The 13,859-nt window shown below is 42.6% G+C and overlaps 2 protein-coding genes across 2 annotated transcripts in view; both read right to left on the bottom strand.

Annotated features, from left to right (window-relative positions):
• Positions 1-13,859, bottom strand: part of LOC311057769 (nicotinamide N-methyltransferase-like) — a 344,908-nt gene that overhangs the window by 79,105 nt on the left and 251,944 nt on the right. The gene's annotated exons all lie outside the window — the stretch shown is intronic.
• Positions 1-13,859, bottom strand: part of LOC311057760 (short transient receptor potential channel 4-like) — an 82,713-nt gene that overhangs the window by 7,017 nt on the left and 61,837 nt on the right. The window contains exons 7-9 of the mRNA XM_084074812.1: positions 4,744-5,080; positions 2,417-2,556; positions 1,382-1,582 (exon numbers count right to left, since the gene is read on the bottom strand). Coding sequence (XP_083930938.1) covers positions 1,382-1,582; positions 2,417-2,556; positions 4,744-5,080 — 678 coding nt within the window. The remainder of the gene's footprint in view (positions 1-1,381; positions 1,583-2,416; positions 2,557-4,743; positions 5,081-13,859) is intronic.

Genomic DNA, 13,859 nt, shown 5'->3' with positions numbered 1-13,859 from the left:
CACATCAGGTTAATTGTTCTCGTTAAGACCAGATGTGGACACAGCATGACATGTAGTCCCCTCCGCTGGGAACAATGATTATGTTTGTTCAAGTTCAAGTTGTGCAAAAAGCAATACCAAAATATTGTGCTCCCGGGGGCCGTAGTGTGATGCATAAAACAACAGTGAATTAACCCATTGAGACCTGAATCCGATTCTACATGTCTCCTAAATCTCAACAGTATTCTGAAAAACGTATGTTTCTATATCAGTGGTGCTCAATCTTTTTCATGTCAAGGACCCCCAAAATTATATGTATTTGGCCGCGGACCCCCATCAACATATCTTGTTCCAGGGACCCCCAGATGCAAAGATTTGAATTAAAAATGTTCGCTTTAAAAAATATATGTATTCAAAGATTTGCACACATTTTCACGATTTTTCAAAAATAGCATATCTACAAGCTCGTAGCACGGCACTCGGTGCCGCGCTACGAGCTTGTATATCTGCTATTTTTGAATAGCCCAAAGTGTAAAATAATGCTTTTTTAGCTCAAATCAAAATATGACACAAGTTCCAGGTCTCAATGGGTTAAAACAAAGCAATAACAACCAAGCAATAAAACTTCTCTTAAAATGAAGTATAGAGCAGCAAAGAGCTAAAGTGCTAAAGTGTTTATATATAAGTGTAAAACTGTCAGGTGGGACAGTTCCAGGAGACCAACAGTCTGCGGGGGAAAAAGAACAGATAGTTCTCAATGTGCTGTTCTGATTAGCAAAAATAGCCAATAAACACACCCCTAGGACGGCATGTATTTGTATCACTGCGGCAACGAACATCTTGTTTGCAATATTCATCGTCACGTTGTGTTCCATTGTTCATGATTTAGTTTTTCCTATGGCAAGATGAGAGGAGCGCTCCTTTGCTTTTCTTCCTGTGTACGTGAAAGGTCTTAAAAAATACTTTAAAACAAGGCAAATGCCGCAATGCGTATCGCTCGGCACCTTCCATGCATTTGCTTAAGAGGAGGTTGGCTCAGGAGGTACTGAGCATAGAGAGGGCACCGGAAATCCCTGCCTATCCCCTTGTATAGAGTTCCTAACCCTCAATATGTCGTAAACCTGACCTTCGGCTCTTTACTTGGTCCACTCCTTTTTCCCTCTACACCAAAGCTCTTTGCCGAAAATAACAGATCTACAAGCTCACAACGCCTCGCAGCGTGAGGTGTTGTGAGCTTGTAGATCGGCTATTTTCGGCTAATGTTCCACAGAATATACTAGTGTTGAAGTGGAAAATGAAAATGAAATCTCACTATAAAGTGCTTTGGAGAAAGGCGCTATAGAAATCCATTGTAACCATTTACCATTGTGTGTATGTGTGAACATTTTGTGTGCTAGCTTACCAGACAGTAGATGAAGAGGAACTTGAGGATGTCCAGTAGCATTCTGCCCAGGGAGATCTGCAGTGGACCCAGGTGAGAGTTGGCGGTGAACAGCGAGATGAGACGCAGCGAGCTGAAGATGTTGGCGATGGCGAACACCGCCTCCGCCACCAGCGTGGGGTGCCACATCTCCCACTGGTTGCGCGGTTTGCAGCCGCTGTACTGGAGGTGATGGAACAACACATGGCACAGAGAAAGACACGGTAATTAGATATCGTTGCTGTCGGGCAGAAACCTCTTATCTCCATATTCTAACTGTTTATGTTTTTTTTCGTAAAATGTTATGCCCTACTTGATCATACTCTTACAGTCGAGCGTGGAATGGTAAGACCGGACTTGCGGTCTTGAAAGAAAAACATACATTTATGAAGTAAGAGGTCTGCGGGCCAACAAGCATGGAATAAACTCCCATTACACCTAAGACAGGCAGCCCCTGAGGATAGCTTTAAAGTGCAGCTCAAGACCTTTTTCTTCACTCTTGCTTTTAGTTGATTTTTAAATCCCTGTGTTGTTATTCATTTCCTCACTGTTTTGCCTGATTCACTGCCTTTTGCTATTATTTTAATGTTGTTTTATGCTTTTGCTTTTCTTTTTTTGCTTTATTGTTGAATTATGCTTTTGCTTTTCTTTTTTTGCTTTATTGTTGAATTAGTTTGAATTTGTTTTCTGTAATTGTATTCTTGCTCTGTAAAGCACTTTGAGCTGCATTTCATGTCATGAAAGGTGCTATACAAATAAAGTTTATTAGTATTATTATTATTATTACACAGCGTCACATAAAAGCATCAAAAGTAGCCAATCTACAACTAAAAACGTGGCGCGAAGCAACGTGTTGTGAACTTGTCGATCTGCTACTTTTGCTATTTTCTTCACTAGAGCAATTCATGTGTTTTTTTTAGAATCCTGAAAAGTAACAGCTTTGGACATATGAGGTTTCCACCCGACAGATACGATATTTTGAAACATATGAAATGTACTTTTGCCAATATGTCTTACCTTGGTGTAGGCAACAATCTTGAGTGAGATGGTTGCCAGGTAGAGAGAGTTCATAACAAAGTCCATCAGGTTCCACCAGTCATGGATGTAGTCCTGGAAACCACCGTCCCACATCTGTTTGATCTCTGTCCAGATGAAACCTGGCACAACAGTGAGTCACAATGACTCACTGGACACTTGTATATGTGGGAAGATTGGCCAACATGTATCTACAGCATCTACAATATCTCTGTTCATGGCAATTCCACGTTCCAAAAAATACATAATTTGACTATACTATATCTGTTGACATGTATTGCCATATGTATATGTCAATATATAAACGTTATTCTTGATTAGTCCCTAACTATATTACTACAGTATGTATGAATTGCTATGCACCCAGAGCATTTGGTCGTTTGTTAAGTCTTTAATTACCTGAGTGGTCTCAACTATTTCCAGCCCTATATGATGAGAGTCTGTCAGTTTAGGTCGAAACATGTTGGCTTTTGCCTTGTATTAATAAAGGCTGTTCCTTCTTTTAACATTGAGTGCCCAGATCTCCTATTCTTTATCTGTTCTTCTTTTTTTTTCTTTTTTTTTTTTATCCCACGATTTTGTAACCCTACCTTCTAGCTGTGAGGCGACAGCGCTACCGACTGCGCCACCGTGCCCCCCCTTTATCTGTTCTTCTTGATTGGTGAGCTAATCAAAAACGTAATTGAAAGAATCATCTCCAACTAGAAAAAGTGCTCCTCGGAGCACAGGTCTCCGCCAGGTCAGGTACGTTATTGTGGCCTCCTGGTGGCGCTATAATAGGCCAATGTGAAAAGGGTGCCATTTATTCGTAGGTCGTTCACGGCAATCGGACACTGTATTCATGATTTGAGGCATTTTGTTCCAAAAATGTGTTTTGCTACATTAGACCTGCTGGTGGCGCTATAACAGGCCAATGTGAAAAAGGGTGGCATTTCTTCCTCGGCTAGTGGGAATGTGTTTGTGAAATTTCACGGAAATCGCAAGCTGCGTTCATGATTTGAGGCATTTTGTTCAAAACGGACCAATCCTGCAAACTTTGGAAGCCACTGTAAGCCAAATAGGATGGAATATGAAATATCGGACAGATCCATCAGAATCACATGACTATGGAGATGCAGTGTACCAATTTGCGTGTTTTTTGGACAGAATCTGAAGGAATAATCTCCAAAAATGTATTTTACATAAGTCGGCCTCCTGGTGGCGCTGTAAAAAGCAGATGTGAAAAATGCAGTCCAGATGTTTTTCCTTGGCCTCTAGGGAGTGTGCGTGCAAAGCTTCACGCAGATCGGTGCAGTTATAGTCGAAAATGCAAATCGGCCAGTTATAGCGCCACCATGAGGCTGATTTGAAAATGTTCAAGTGGCATTTCTTCCTCGGCCTAATGGGAATGTGTGTGTGCAATTTTATGGAAATGGCAAGCTGCGTTCATGATTTGAGGCATTTTGTTCAAACCGGACCAATCCTGCAAATTTTGGAAGCAAACCTTAGCCAATGAGGATGGAATATGGGAAATTTAACAGATCCGGGTTGATCACATGACTATAGAGTAGTCCTGTGTACCGATTTGCATGACGTTTAGTTAAAAGCTGTAGGAGTAATGGGAAAAAAATGGGTTTCACACAAATCGGCCTCCTGGTGGCGCTATAACAGGCCCATGTGAAAAAATTGTGGCAGAGGTTCTGAATTGGCATCCAGGGAGTGTGTGTGCACAGTTTCGGAGCGACCGGGCCAACGGTGCCGGAGATTAGCTGGTAACACACAGACAGGACGGACACACACACACACGGACACACGGACACACACACGGACGGACGGACGGGGTGGAAAACATACTCTCTCGCCATGCCTTTCGGCCTGGCGGAGACAATAAAATAATAGATTGCTGCAGCTCTAACCCTCAGTACTGCATTACATTACATTACAGTCATTTAGCAGACGCTTTTATCCAAAGCGACTTACAATAAGTGCATTCAACATACAGTACAGTAGGTAGGCAAGGAAACTACTAATCCCCAGAAGTCTTAAGTGCATTCTCTTCTAAAACAAGCAACTAAGAGTATACCTAGCGCTAAGGTAAAAGTGCAATATATCAGCTACCTACTTTCTTAAACAGATGAGACAAATAGGAAAATCAAATGAGCAAGAGCTAAAACAAATAAGTGTATCGAATAAACAAGATCCAATAAAACAAGAGCTCGTACACATAATTGACAACAAGTAGGCAAGGCTAAGAGGAAGAAGGGTCAGGGAAGTGTTTCCTGACGAGGTGGGTTTTCAGCCTGCGGCGAAAGATGCAGTGTGTGACTCACCCAGCACCCAGGGGAGGATCATCCACTCCACGGTGGTGGGCGCGGGGCCCTGGCGGTCGGGCTCCGTGTGCACGATGTGCTGCGAGGCCAGCAGCAGCAGGAAGAGGAAGGTCAGGTAGGACGCCGTGTGGCAGATGAACTTGATAAAGGGTTTGCGGATGAACAGGCCGTAGCGGCTCTTGGGGGCGATGAGGTAGCAGAGGGCGAAGGCGGGGAACATCAGGCCGATGAACACGCATGTGAGGAACTTCCCGGCCCAGTGGCGCCGCCGCCAGCCGGGGAACTCGTCGTACCAGCGGGACGCCAGCAGCTGCTGGCAGTTGGGCTGAGCCACAAACTAGAGAACGAAAAGGGACAGGAGGAGATGTTTTCATCGTGGTTTCATTCCAGCAGTGTTGATTTCGTCGACTAAAACTATGACGAAAAATGTTCGTAGACTATACCTGTTTTCACTGACAAAAACAAAATAAAAACTAAGCTATTATGACAAAAATTAAGACAAAATATACTGACAATTTCATCAACAAATAAAAACTAGACTAAAATGTTAGGGAGGTACTTGTGGAGAAGAGATCCAGTAGAACTAAAAGACAAGTCATTTTATGCTTGGTTGCGCTCAGGTATTGCGCTCTGAAAATAGCCGATCAACAAGCTCACAAAGCGTCGCAGCGCGACGCGTTGTGAGCTTGTAGACCGTCTATTTTCAGCATGCAAACCAAGTGTAAAACCATTAAGGCCATACACGCTTCAAAGCCCGTCCTTCGCCAACTCAGTGAGGCATGGTTCTAGCTCGACAATCTGTTGAGCAAACAAACACATTCTTGTTTTGCAGCTATAAATGATACTTCCCAAATGTCAGCAGAGCCCTGCAGTGCAGACCTTCAATTCAGCCAAAGACATTTGAATTGGAGTTGTTTATCAATGTTGACAATAACAAATGAGCAAAATGCTTTGCAATTGGAAGTGGACACGGCTCTGTCCCTGCCCCCATATGAGTTTATGTTTGTGTTTGTGATACATACACACGCACACGCACACGCACACACGCACGTATATCGTTGCTGTCGGGCAGAAACCTCTGCCCGACAGCAATATTAATCTCAATATTTTAACTTTTTTCTTTTTTTTGTGCCCTATGTGATCATACTACAATGTCACGCAAAAGTATAAAAACAAGACCAGGAGACCTGGTTGTGCCAGACCTAAGCCGGTGTTGTGTGAAGTTGTGTGAAGTCATGTGAAGTCGTGTGAAGTCTAATTCTGAAATCTTTGTGTCTTACGTTATATACCAACCGTATTTATACTTGTGACATAATAGTGATGTCATGACTAGTCTGTGCCTATTTATTCATGCATAAGAAACTTAACCACAACCAGACATACCATGTATGGACAAATTGGTGACAAAGGCTCGTGTAGGCCATACCTTTCAGGTCTGGCAACAAAAATAGCAGATCTACATGCAGATCTACAAGCTCGTTTTGAGCTTGTTGATCTGCTATTTTTGAGTGGTGCTAACCACTCCTATATCTGACTTTGTCCGTGTGTCCGTATGTATGTATGTCCAATAAACAAACATTGATGACAACATCAATACGGGGCTCATCAAAGGCACCACTCTCTTCACACAGGGTGTGATTTTTTTATTTTAATCCTGAAAAGTAACAGTGTTGGACATGGCACATGGTTTCCACTCGACAGAGACAATATACACACTGTATACATTATGAGAGAGAGAGAGAGAGAGACACACAGACAGACAGACAGACAGACAGACAGACAGACAGACAGACAGACAGACAGACAGAGAATGAATTTAGCCCCCTGTGGTTATTATAAAACCCACACATGTAAAGAAGATAGATATGTAATGTACACATCATACACACACTTATGCATGCACACACGATCGTGTGAAACACCCTGCAGTGCCCTGACATCAGAGTGAGTGTGTCACATCAGACAGAGCCCCGTCACCACGGGGTGCCTGGCCCGGTTCACCCACTCTGCAGCACCCCTGTTACCATGGGAACTAAGCGCACTGGAGATCCCTGCCTGTGTCAGAGCTGAGGTTATAACAGCTCCTATTATATCCACACCGTTAGCCACTTAAACCCTGTACCTTATAGTTAAAGTGGTTAATCATAGAACATTTTTCTGAGGCCGTTTATCCTCGGCACTGTCGTGGAATCCTGGATCAATCAGCAATCAATAAGGCACATAGGAGTCGAGACAATATTCTAGGTGGAGGTGGTTATGCTTTATGTACATGATATGATGGTCAGAAGTACATTAACACTCATGTCAGTGGTACGGTAGTTCTGCCAAGACCACAGGGCAGAGATCATAGTTATACTGTAGCTGACTGAAGGACAAACTGAACCATAACAAGGCTGTACCAAAACAATAGATATTAGACCTAGTGGAGACATTTAGGCTCTTACAAGCTGTCAAATATCATAATGTATTGTAGAAGTATTATACGTGATGGTATGATATAAAGGTTAGATATAAGCAGCCATATCATTTCTTCCTCAGTACTGTCAGGGTTACGGCTCCTGTAACTGACCAATCAACAAGTGACACACACACAACACACACACACACACACACACACACACACACACACACACACACACACACACACACACACACACACACACACACACACACACACACACACACACACACACACACACACACACACACACACACACACACACACACACACACACAAGCCCACAGCACACCCAACCAAAGGGAGGGAGGGAGGGAGGGAGAGGGAGACTACAGTACACACAGAACGCAGCATCATAGCTGAACAGCCATAACAGCTAGTTTAACCTTGACATCCTATTTTGGGCATGTACTGTACTTATTGGAAAAGTAAAAAAAAAATAAGAAATTAAATACCAGATACCAATACTACAAGCTCACTTATTGTTTCTGCCCAATAGCAACGATAAGCTTTATCATCATGGCTTTTCATTAAAATCACAAATGAGCATGACCCCATGTGAACCCCATGTGAACTTGACCCTGGCAGTGCGCTCAGACATCCTGCCCACACTTAGCGGGCCACATGGTGTCCGGTGCCTTCAATCCACACGGGTCCATTTGGTTCCACCAAACAAAGGTGCATGCTCTTAAAACAGTTTTCACATAAACTACAAAACTGCATACATAATTTTGCCATGTCGAGTTTTACACAAAGTTTCGAGCATAATTGATGTCAGGTTGGGTAAATATAGCATGCTAATTGTTCAATTGTTCACTTAATCACCGCCTGCACTTCAGTACTTAAGTACTCATTATGTAAATGTCCCATTTCACAAGTTCAAAAGGTATAAAAATTATTTTGAAAATAGCCGATCTACAAGCTCACAATGCATCTCATCAGGACACATTGTGAGCTTGTAGATCTGTCATTTTCAAATGGCCGAAATATAGGGCTGAAGTGGTTAGTGTGTTTTGCGATAATAATCAAAGTCTAAAAAGTAACCACTAACTCAAATAGTTGTAGTGGAGTAAAAGTACAATATTTGCCTGCTTACTTTCCACCACTGATATAAACCTATAAATCCTATCAACGAAGGAAGCAAGGTGACAAGGTTAAGTCATGTCTTATTATGTACGGGTGAGGTAAGAGTAAAAGTGTTTCTGTCATCAAATCTGTAAGAATGGCAGGACACACTGTAGCCTACACAGTAAAGTCCTCAGTGTTGTTTTAGCCATTGTAAGGGTACAAATGGAACCAAATGGACCCGTGTGGATTGAAGGCACCGGACACCATGTGGCCCGATAAGCGTGGGCAGGATGTCTGAGCGCACTGCCACGGTCAAGTTCACATGGGGTTCACATGGGGACATGTACATTAGCTCATTCGTGAATGTAATGAAAAGCCATGACGATAAAGCTTATCGTTGCTGTCGGACAAAAACTCCATATTTTAACTGTTTGTGTTTTTTCGTAAATGAATGACCTACTTGATCATACTAACAGCTTCACACAAAAGCATCACAGATCCACAAGATTATAGATCTGCCACTTTTGCTAATTTTGAATTTGAACCCTGACAAGTGACAGTGTTGGACATATAGCTCTAGTAGTCTATGATTACCATCTGAATATTAGAGCTTTCTCATTTTAAAACTTTCCAATAAATACAGTACATGCCCAAAAGAGGATGTCAAGGTTAAACTATCTGTTATGGCTGTTAAGTTATGATGCTGCGTTATGTGTGTACTGTAGTCTCTCTCTCCCTTGAGGTATATTTAAAACCACCGACTTACAGGTTTAATGCACTATACTAATTGCCAACAACGCCATATTGTAAAGTTAGTTTGATGTTCCAGAGATGTGAATGAATGGTGAAGAATGGATGAGACATCACTCCAATAGTGAGGTTCGTTGCTTCCAGTTTATTTCATCATAGTACAGACTTTCTATGGAGACCCTGAGGTCCACACAGGCGGCCCTCCGGCCTGAGACACACTAAGTTAGTTACATTTCAGTCAGTCCTTTATAGCAGTGGTCACCTTTGAGATCTAAGAGTAGGTACGTGTTGGGTGTGTCAGCCCTGTATGGTGAACCCCCACCTCCCCTGGCTCTTCCACATTTGCAACTGTAAAGAGCCAGGAAAGGAAGAGGTGTCAGCCTTGATGACAAATGCCTAGACGCACTGTCTCCATGCTAAGTGTACCCCACACCCAGGCTGGAGCCAACAAATGGTAATACACTCCTCTGTCTCTACTGGCCAAAGTGACTTGTAAAGTTAAGTAGTATTAACAAATGACTTAAAATGTGTACATTAAGTTAAGAAATATACAGCATACCCCCCACGGGAGACACTAAAACGTCTCCCGCAAAAACGTATATTTCCAAAAGAAAAACAAAGAACCGCCCCCCATGAAACTTACTGGAACACAACCAGGACAAAAATAAAACATTCAGGAACACTAAATAGCAAACAATATCCAATACAGAATAATGCACATACAAGAACCAAAATTACATAGTACAGTGACAAGGTGATCTACAAATAGACAGAAAACTCATTCCCTGATTCCAATTAGCGTGCAGGATCCCTCTGTTAGTCCTTTAAACTCCAGGATAAAACATTACACAGCTAACAAGCACAATGGAAGCTGACAGCATACAGTTGAATCATCACTCACCAACCGATAGCACCACCCCCCAGGTCAATGTCCCCCCCGCCGAGCCACCAAATAATACTCAAAGATAGCCTAATACTTATCCCTAAGCTTACACTGTACCATCAAGTACAAATGACAGCTACGAACGGAAGCGCTCACAGTGAAAAGACAAGGCAGTGTACCCCCAATGAAATAACAACACACAAAGTAAGCTCACATTAAATACCAGAGACCAGAAAGTAAAAAAATACCCTCACAAACACTCGCGCTGTGGCAGCCCTCGCCCCACAGTTTAAACCCCCATCATCACAAAAATATAACCCCAGGTCCCGTATGGTCATTGTCCCGCTCGATAATGTTTCTCTGTAGTCTCCCTCAATGTCATCTTCTCGCCCAGCCGCGTTTCCCAGTGCAGTGTCCAGATTGTCCAACAGATAGCTGCAATTTTACAACAGCACGCTCTACTTGCGACCGTAGAAAATGTTCTAACACACTCCCCACGAAGAACCCCTCATCGCCGGTTCTACGTTCTGCTGGCACCCGCTGTCTCCCGTCCATCCTCACAACATTACCCGCCACGAGAGAACCCCGTCGATCCACAGGTTCCCCGCACCGCCGTCAGCACCGCAGCGCGCTCCGTTAGCGATCGCAGAGGATAAGTTGTGCAGCCAGATGAGTCGTTACAGCCGTCCTAGATCTGGTCATGATGAGGGCCTCTCCCCGTAGATCCTCGAAAAGTTGTCGTCATGTCGTGCCGATGTCCTCCTTGCAGTGGTCCCCCCACGTCGCCGGAAGATAGCTCGATCCGTCCATCCACCGCAAGGCAAAGACTTCCCCGTCCGCGCATGTCCTTTCGACGCCTGGCTCAGCATTTTCTGGAGATTGGCGTCCCGCTCCCCAAATAGTCAAACCAACGCGACTGCCGACAAAACCGCCATTTGAGGTATATTTAAAACCACCGACTTACAGGTTTAATGCACTATACTAATTGCCAACAACGCCATATTGTAAAGTTAGTTTGATGTTCCAGAGATGTGAATGAATGGTGAAGAATGGATGAGACATCACTCCAATAGTGAGGTTCGTTGCTTCCAGTTTATTTCATCATAGTACAGACTTTCTATGGAGACCCTGAGGTCCACACAGGCGGCCCTCCGGCCTGAGACACACTAAGTTAGTTACATTTCAGTCAGTCCTTTATAGCAGTGGTCACCTTTGAGATCTAAGAGTAGGTACGTGTTGGGTGTGTCAGCCCTGTATGGTGAACCCCCACCTCCCCTGGCTCTTCCACATTTGCAACTGTAAAGAGCCAGGAAAGGAAGAGGTGTCAGCCTTGATGACAAATGCCTAGACGCACTGTCTCCATGCTAAGTGTACCCCACACCCAGGCTGGAGCCAACAAATGGTAATACACTCCTCTGTCTCTACTGGCCAAAGTGACTTGTAAAGTTAAGTAGTATTAACAAATGACTTAAAATGTGTACATTAAGTTAAGAAATATACAGCACCCTCCCTCCCTTTGGTTGTGTGCTGTGGGCTTGTGTGGGAGTGTGTGTGTCACTTGTTGATTGGTCAGTTAGAGGAGCCCTAACATTGACAGTGCTGAGGAAGAAATGATATGTCTGCTTATATCTAACCTTTATATGTTACCATCACTTATAATTAGGGCTGGGACTCGATTAAAAAGATTAATCTAATTAATTAGAGGCTTTGTAATTAATGAATCGCAATGAATCGCATTTTAATCGCATATCAATAGCTGACCTGAGAACAGTGAAAAGCATTTTTTTCAAATGGATTTTGGCATACGTCATTAAGTACACGTACTCAAGAACTGTACTTAAGTACAATTTTGAGGTATTTGCGCTTGACTCTTGAGTATTTCCAATTTCTAATACTTTTACCTCTACTCCAGTAACTCCACTATATCTCAGAGGCAAATATTGTACTTTTTACACCACTACAAAACATTACAGTAACCATGCAGCAGATAGCAGATCTACAAGCGCAAGGCATTGTGAGCTTGTAGATCTGCTATTTTCCACCACTGGAGGCTGGTGGAGTGTGTTGTTGTTACTGTTGTTTTATAGTAGTTTAATTAATTATTAAAAAAATCGCGCGCATGTGACCCGCACCGCATCGTGGAGGATAAAAGGCCTCAGAAAAATGTTCTATGATTAACCCACACAAAAGCATCACAGATCCACAAGATTGTAGATCTGCCACTTTTGCTATTTTTGAATGTGAACCCTGAAAAGTGACAGTGTTGGACATATAGCTCTAGAAGTCTATAGCAACGATTACCATCTGAATATTAGAGCGTTCTGATTTTAACCAAAAAACCTTTTTGTTTTAATTAAGGGTTACAGCAGACCAATTAGGCTTTGAAGTACTTCCATGTTTTGTATGACCTCCTATAGGACCTGGTATGGGATTAGGATTAGGATGATCGGACTCAAGATCAATGTCAAGAAAACACAAGTAATGGCATTTAACATGCCCCCCGACGGGACTTCACATATCTCTCATCTCAGTGCCTCGGCGGCTTGGATAGAACAGGTGGTGTGGTGTGTCAAAGTAATTTGGAAAATTAAGTAAACATTTGAAAAGAATTATGGTTTAATGTAATTATGTCTGAGTGGAATACACTCCTCTCATTCTTTTAGCATTTGCTATATCTGTTGTAGACTCCTTGGCTCCTGAACATTTGCATTTCTTTTGTTACTATGCTAGTTTGTGGTTGGGTTACAGGAGAAAAGGTGTTGGCTAGGTATGTCTGTATACAAAAGGGGTTTCCTTTGATGAGTGGGGTATTTAAGCCTGAGTCAGTCAGTGTGTCCTTTGAGTTCAAACTGGCTGGTCATTCCGATACTGTGCTGTGATGCTTTGATTGTACGTTTTTGTAACTCCATTTGATATCAAATTATAACACTCATTCTTCTTGACACTTTGAATTGTCTCCGCCTTATTTGTCTCGAACTTTTGACTCAGTCCCCATCCAGATTTCTGCACCGACAGGTGCTAGCAGAGGATACAGCCGGCTCACAGTGGACAATAGAAATACAGACACAGTTCATAAATCTCAGTATGCATGTGGACAACGCTACATCCATCGCATGTCCCATGTGAATATGGACGATGGCAGATGAAACGCTTAAACGTCCTCAAGTTAAGACCATGCCCACCAGAAAATCCCATTTATAATGTCTGTGCATCTTTGACTGTGACTGATTCCTCCCCGCACTCGTGTTGAATAAAGAAGTTCTCTACTGATACAGTATATCTGGAGTTTTTAGTTGTCTTTAGATCTTTTTGTTAAGTCTAAGTACTGTGCTTTCACTCCGCTTCTCCCTCTGGACGACCACGAAGGGGACCTCGGCGATCCGCTGGCTGGGGACAGTCACCGTCCTTGTCCCGTTCGGGGGACCCCTGACCAGGTCTGCACTGAAGCGCGCACTAGAGAGAAAGGTATGCAAAGCCTGTTTCATCAAATTTTGCTTTAGAAGATTCTTTCAGTGCCTTCTCAGGGTGGTGTATGTCTGTTCACCGGCTGGTGGTGACAAGGTCGTTAACCATCCACATTCAAGCTAGGAGTGGAAATTAAACCCAGAGTTTTAGTAGAGTTTTATTTTTTCAAGGCGTTTAAATTTAAAGAGAACTGAACGATCGAAAAGGTTGTGGAAAAAGTTATTTGAAATATACTTTAGGGAAGCAATTGTGATATAATATATTGTTTATTATTATTATTATTATTATTATTATTATTATTATTATTACTACAGTATCAGAATCAGTGCTATCACTATCTATACAATACATCTAACATATATCTATTTGGTGCATTGTCTATTGTCTTTTTCTGTACTCTTTGAAACAGATGTGTGTGTATATTCCACATTGATTTAATTTTACCCTAAATTTTATGTAAAAAAAATTATAATATAGAATTCCGGAGAATTA

The sequence above is a fragment of the Gymnoscopelus microlampas genome, assembly GCF_963454915.1.
Source record: "Gymnoscopelus microlampas genome assembly, chromosome: 12".
NCBI classification, from domain to species: domain Eukaryota; kingdom Metazoa; phylum Chordata; class Actinopteri; order Myctophiformes; family Myctophidae; genus Gymnoscopelus; species Gymnoscopelus microlampas.
Note: the sequence above shows the minus strand (reverse complement) of the source record. Positions and strands in the feature narration are given on the sequence as shown.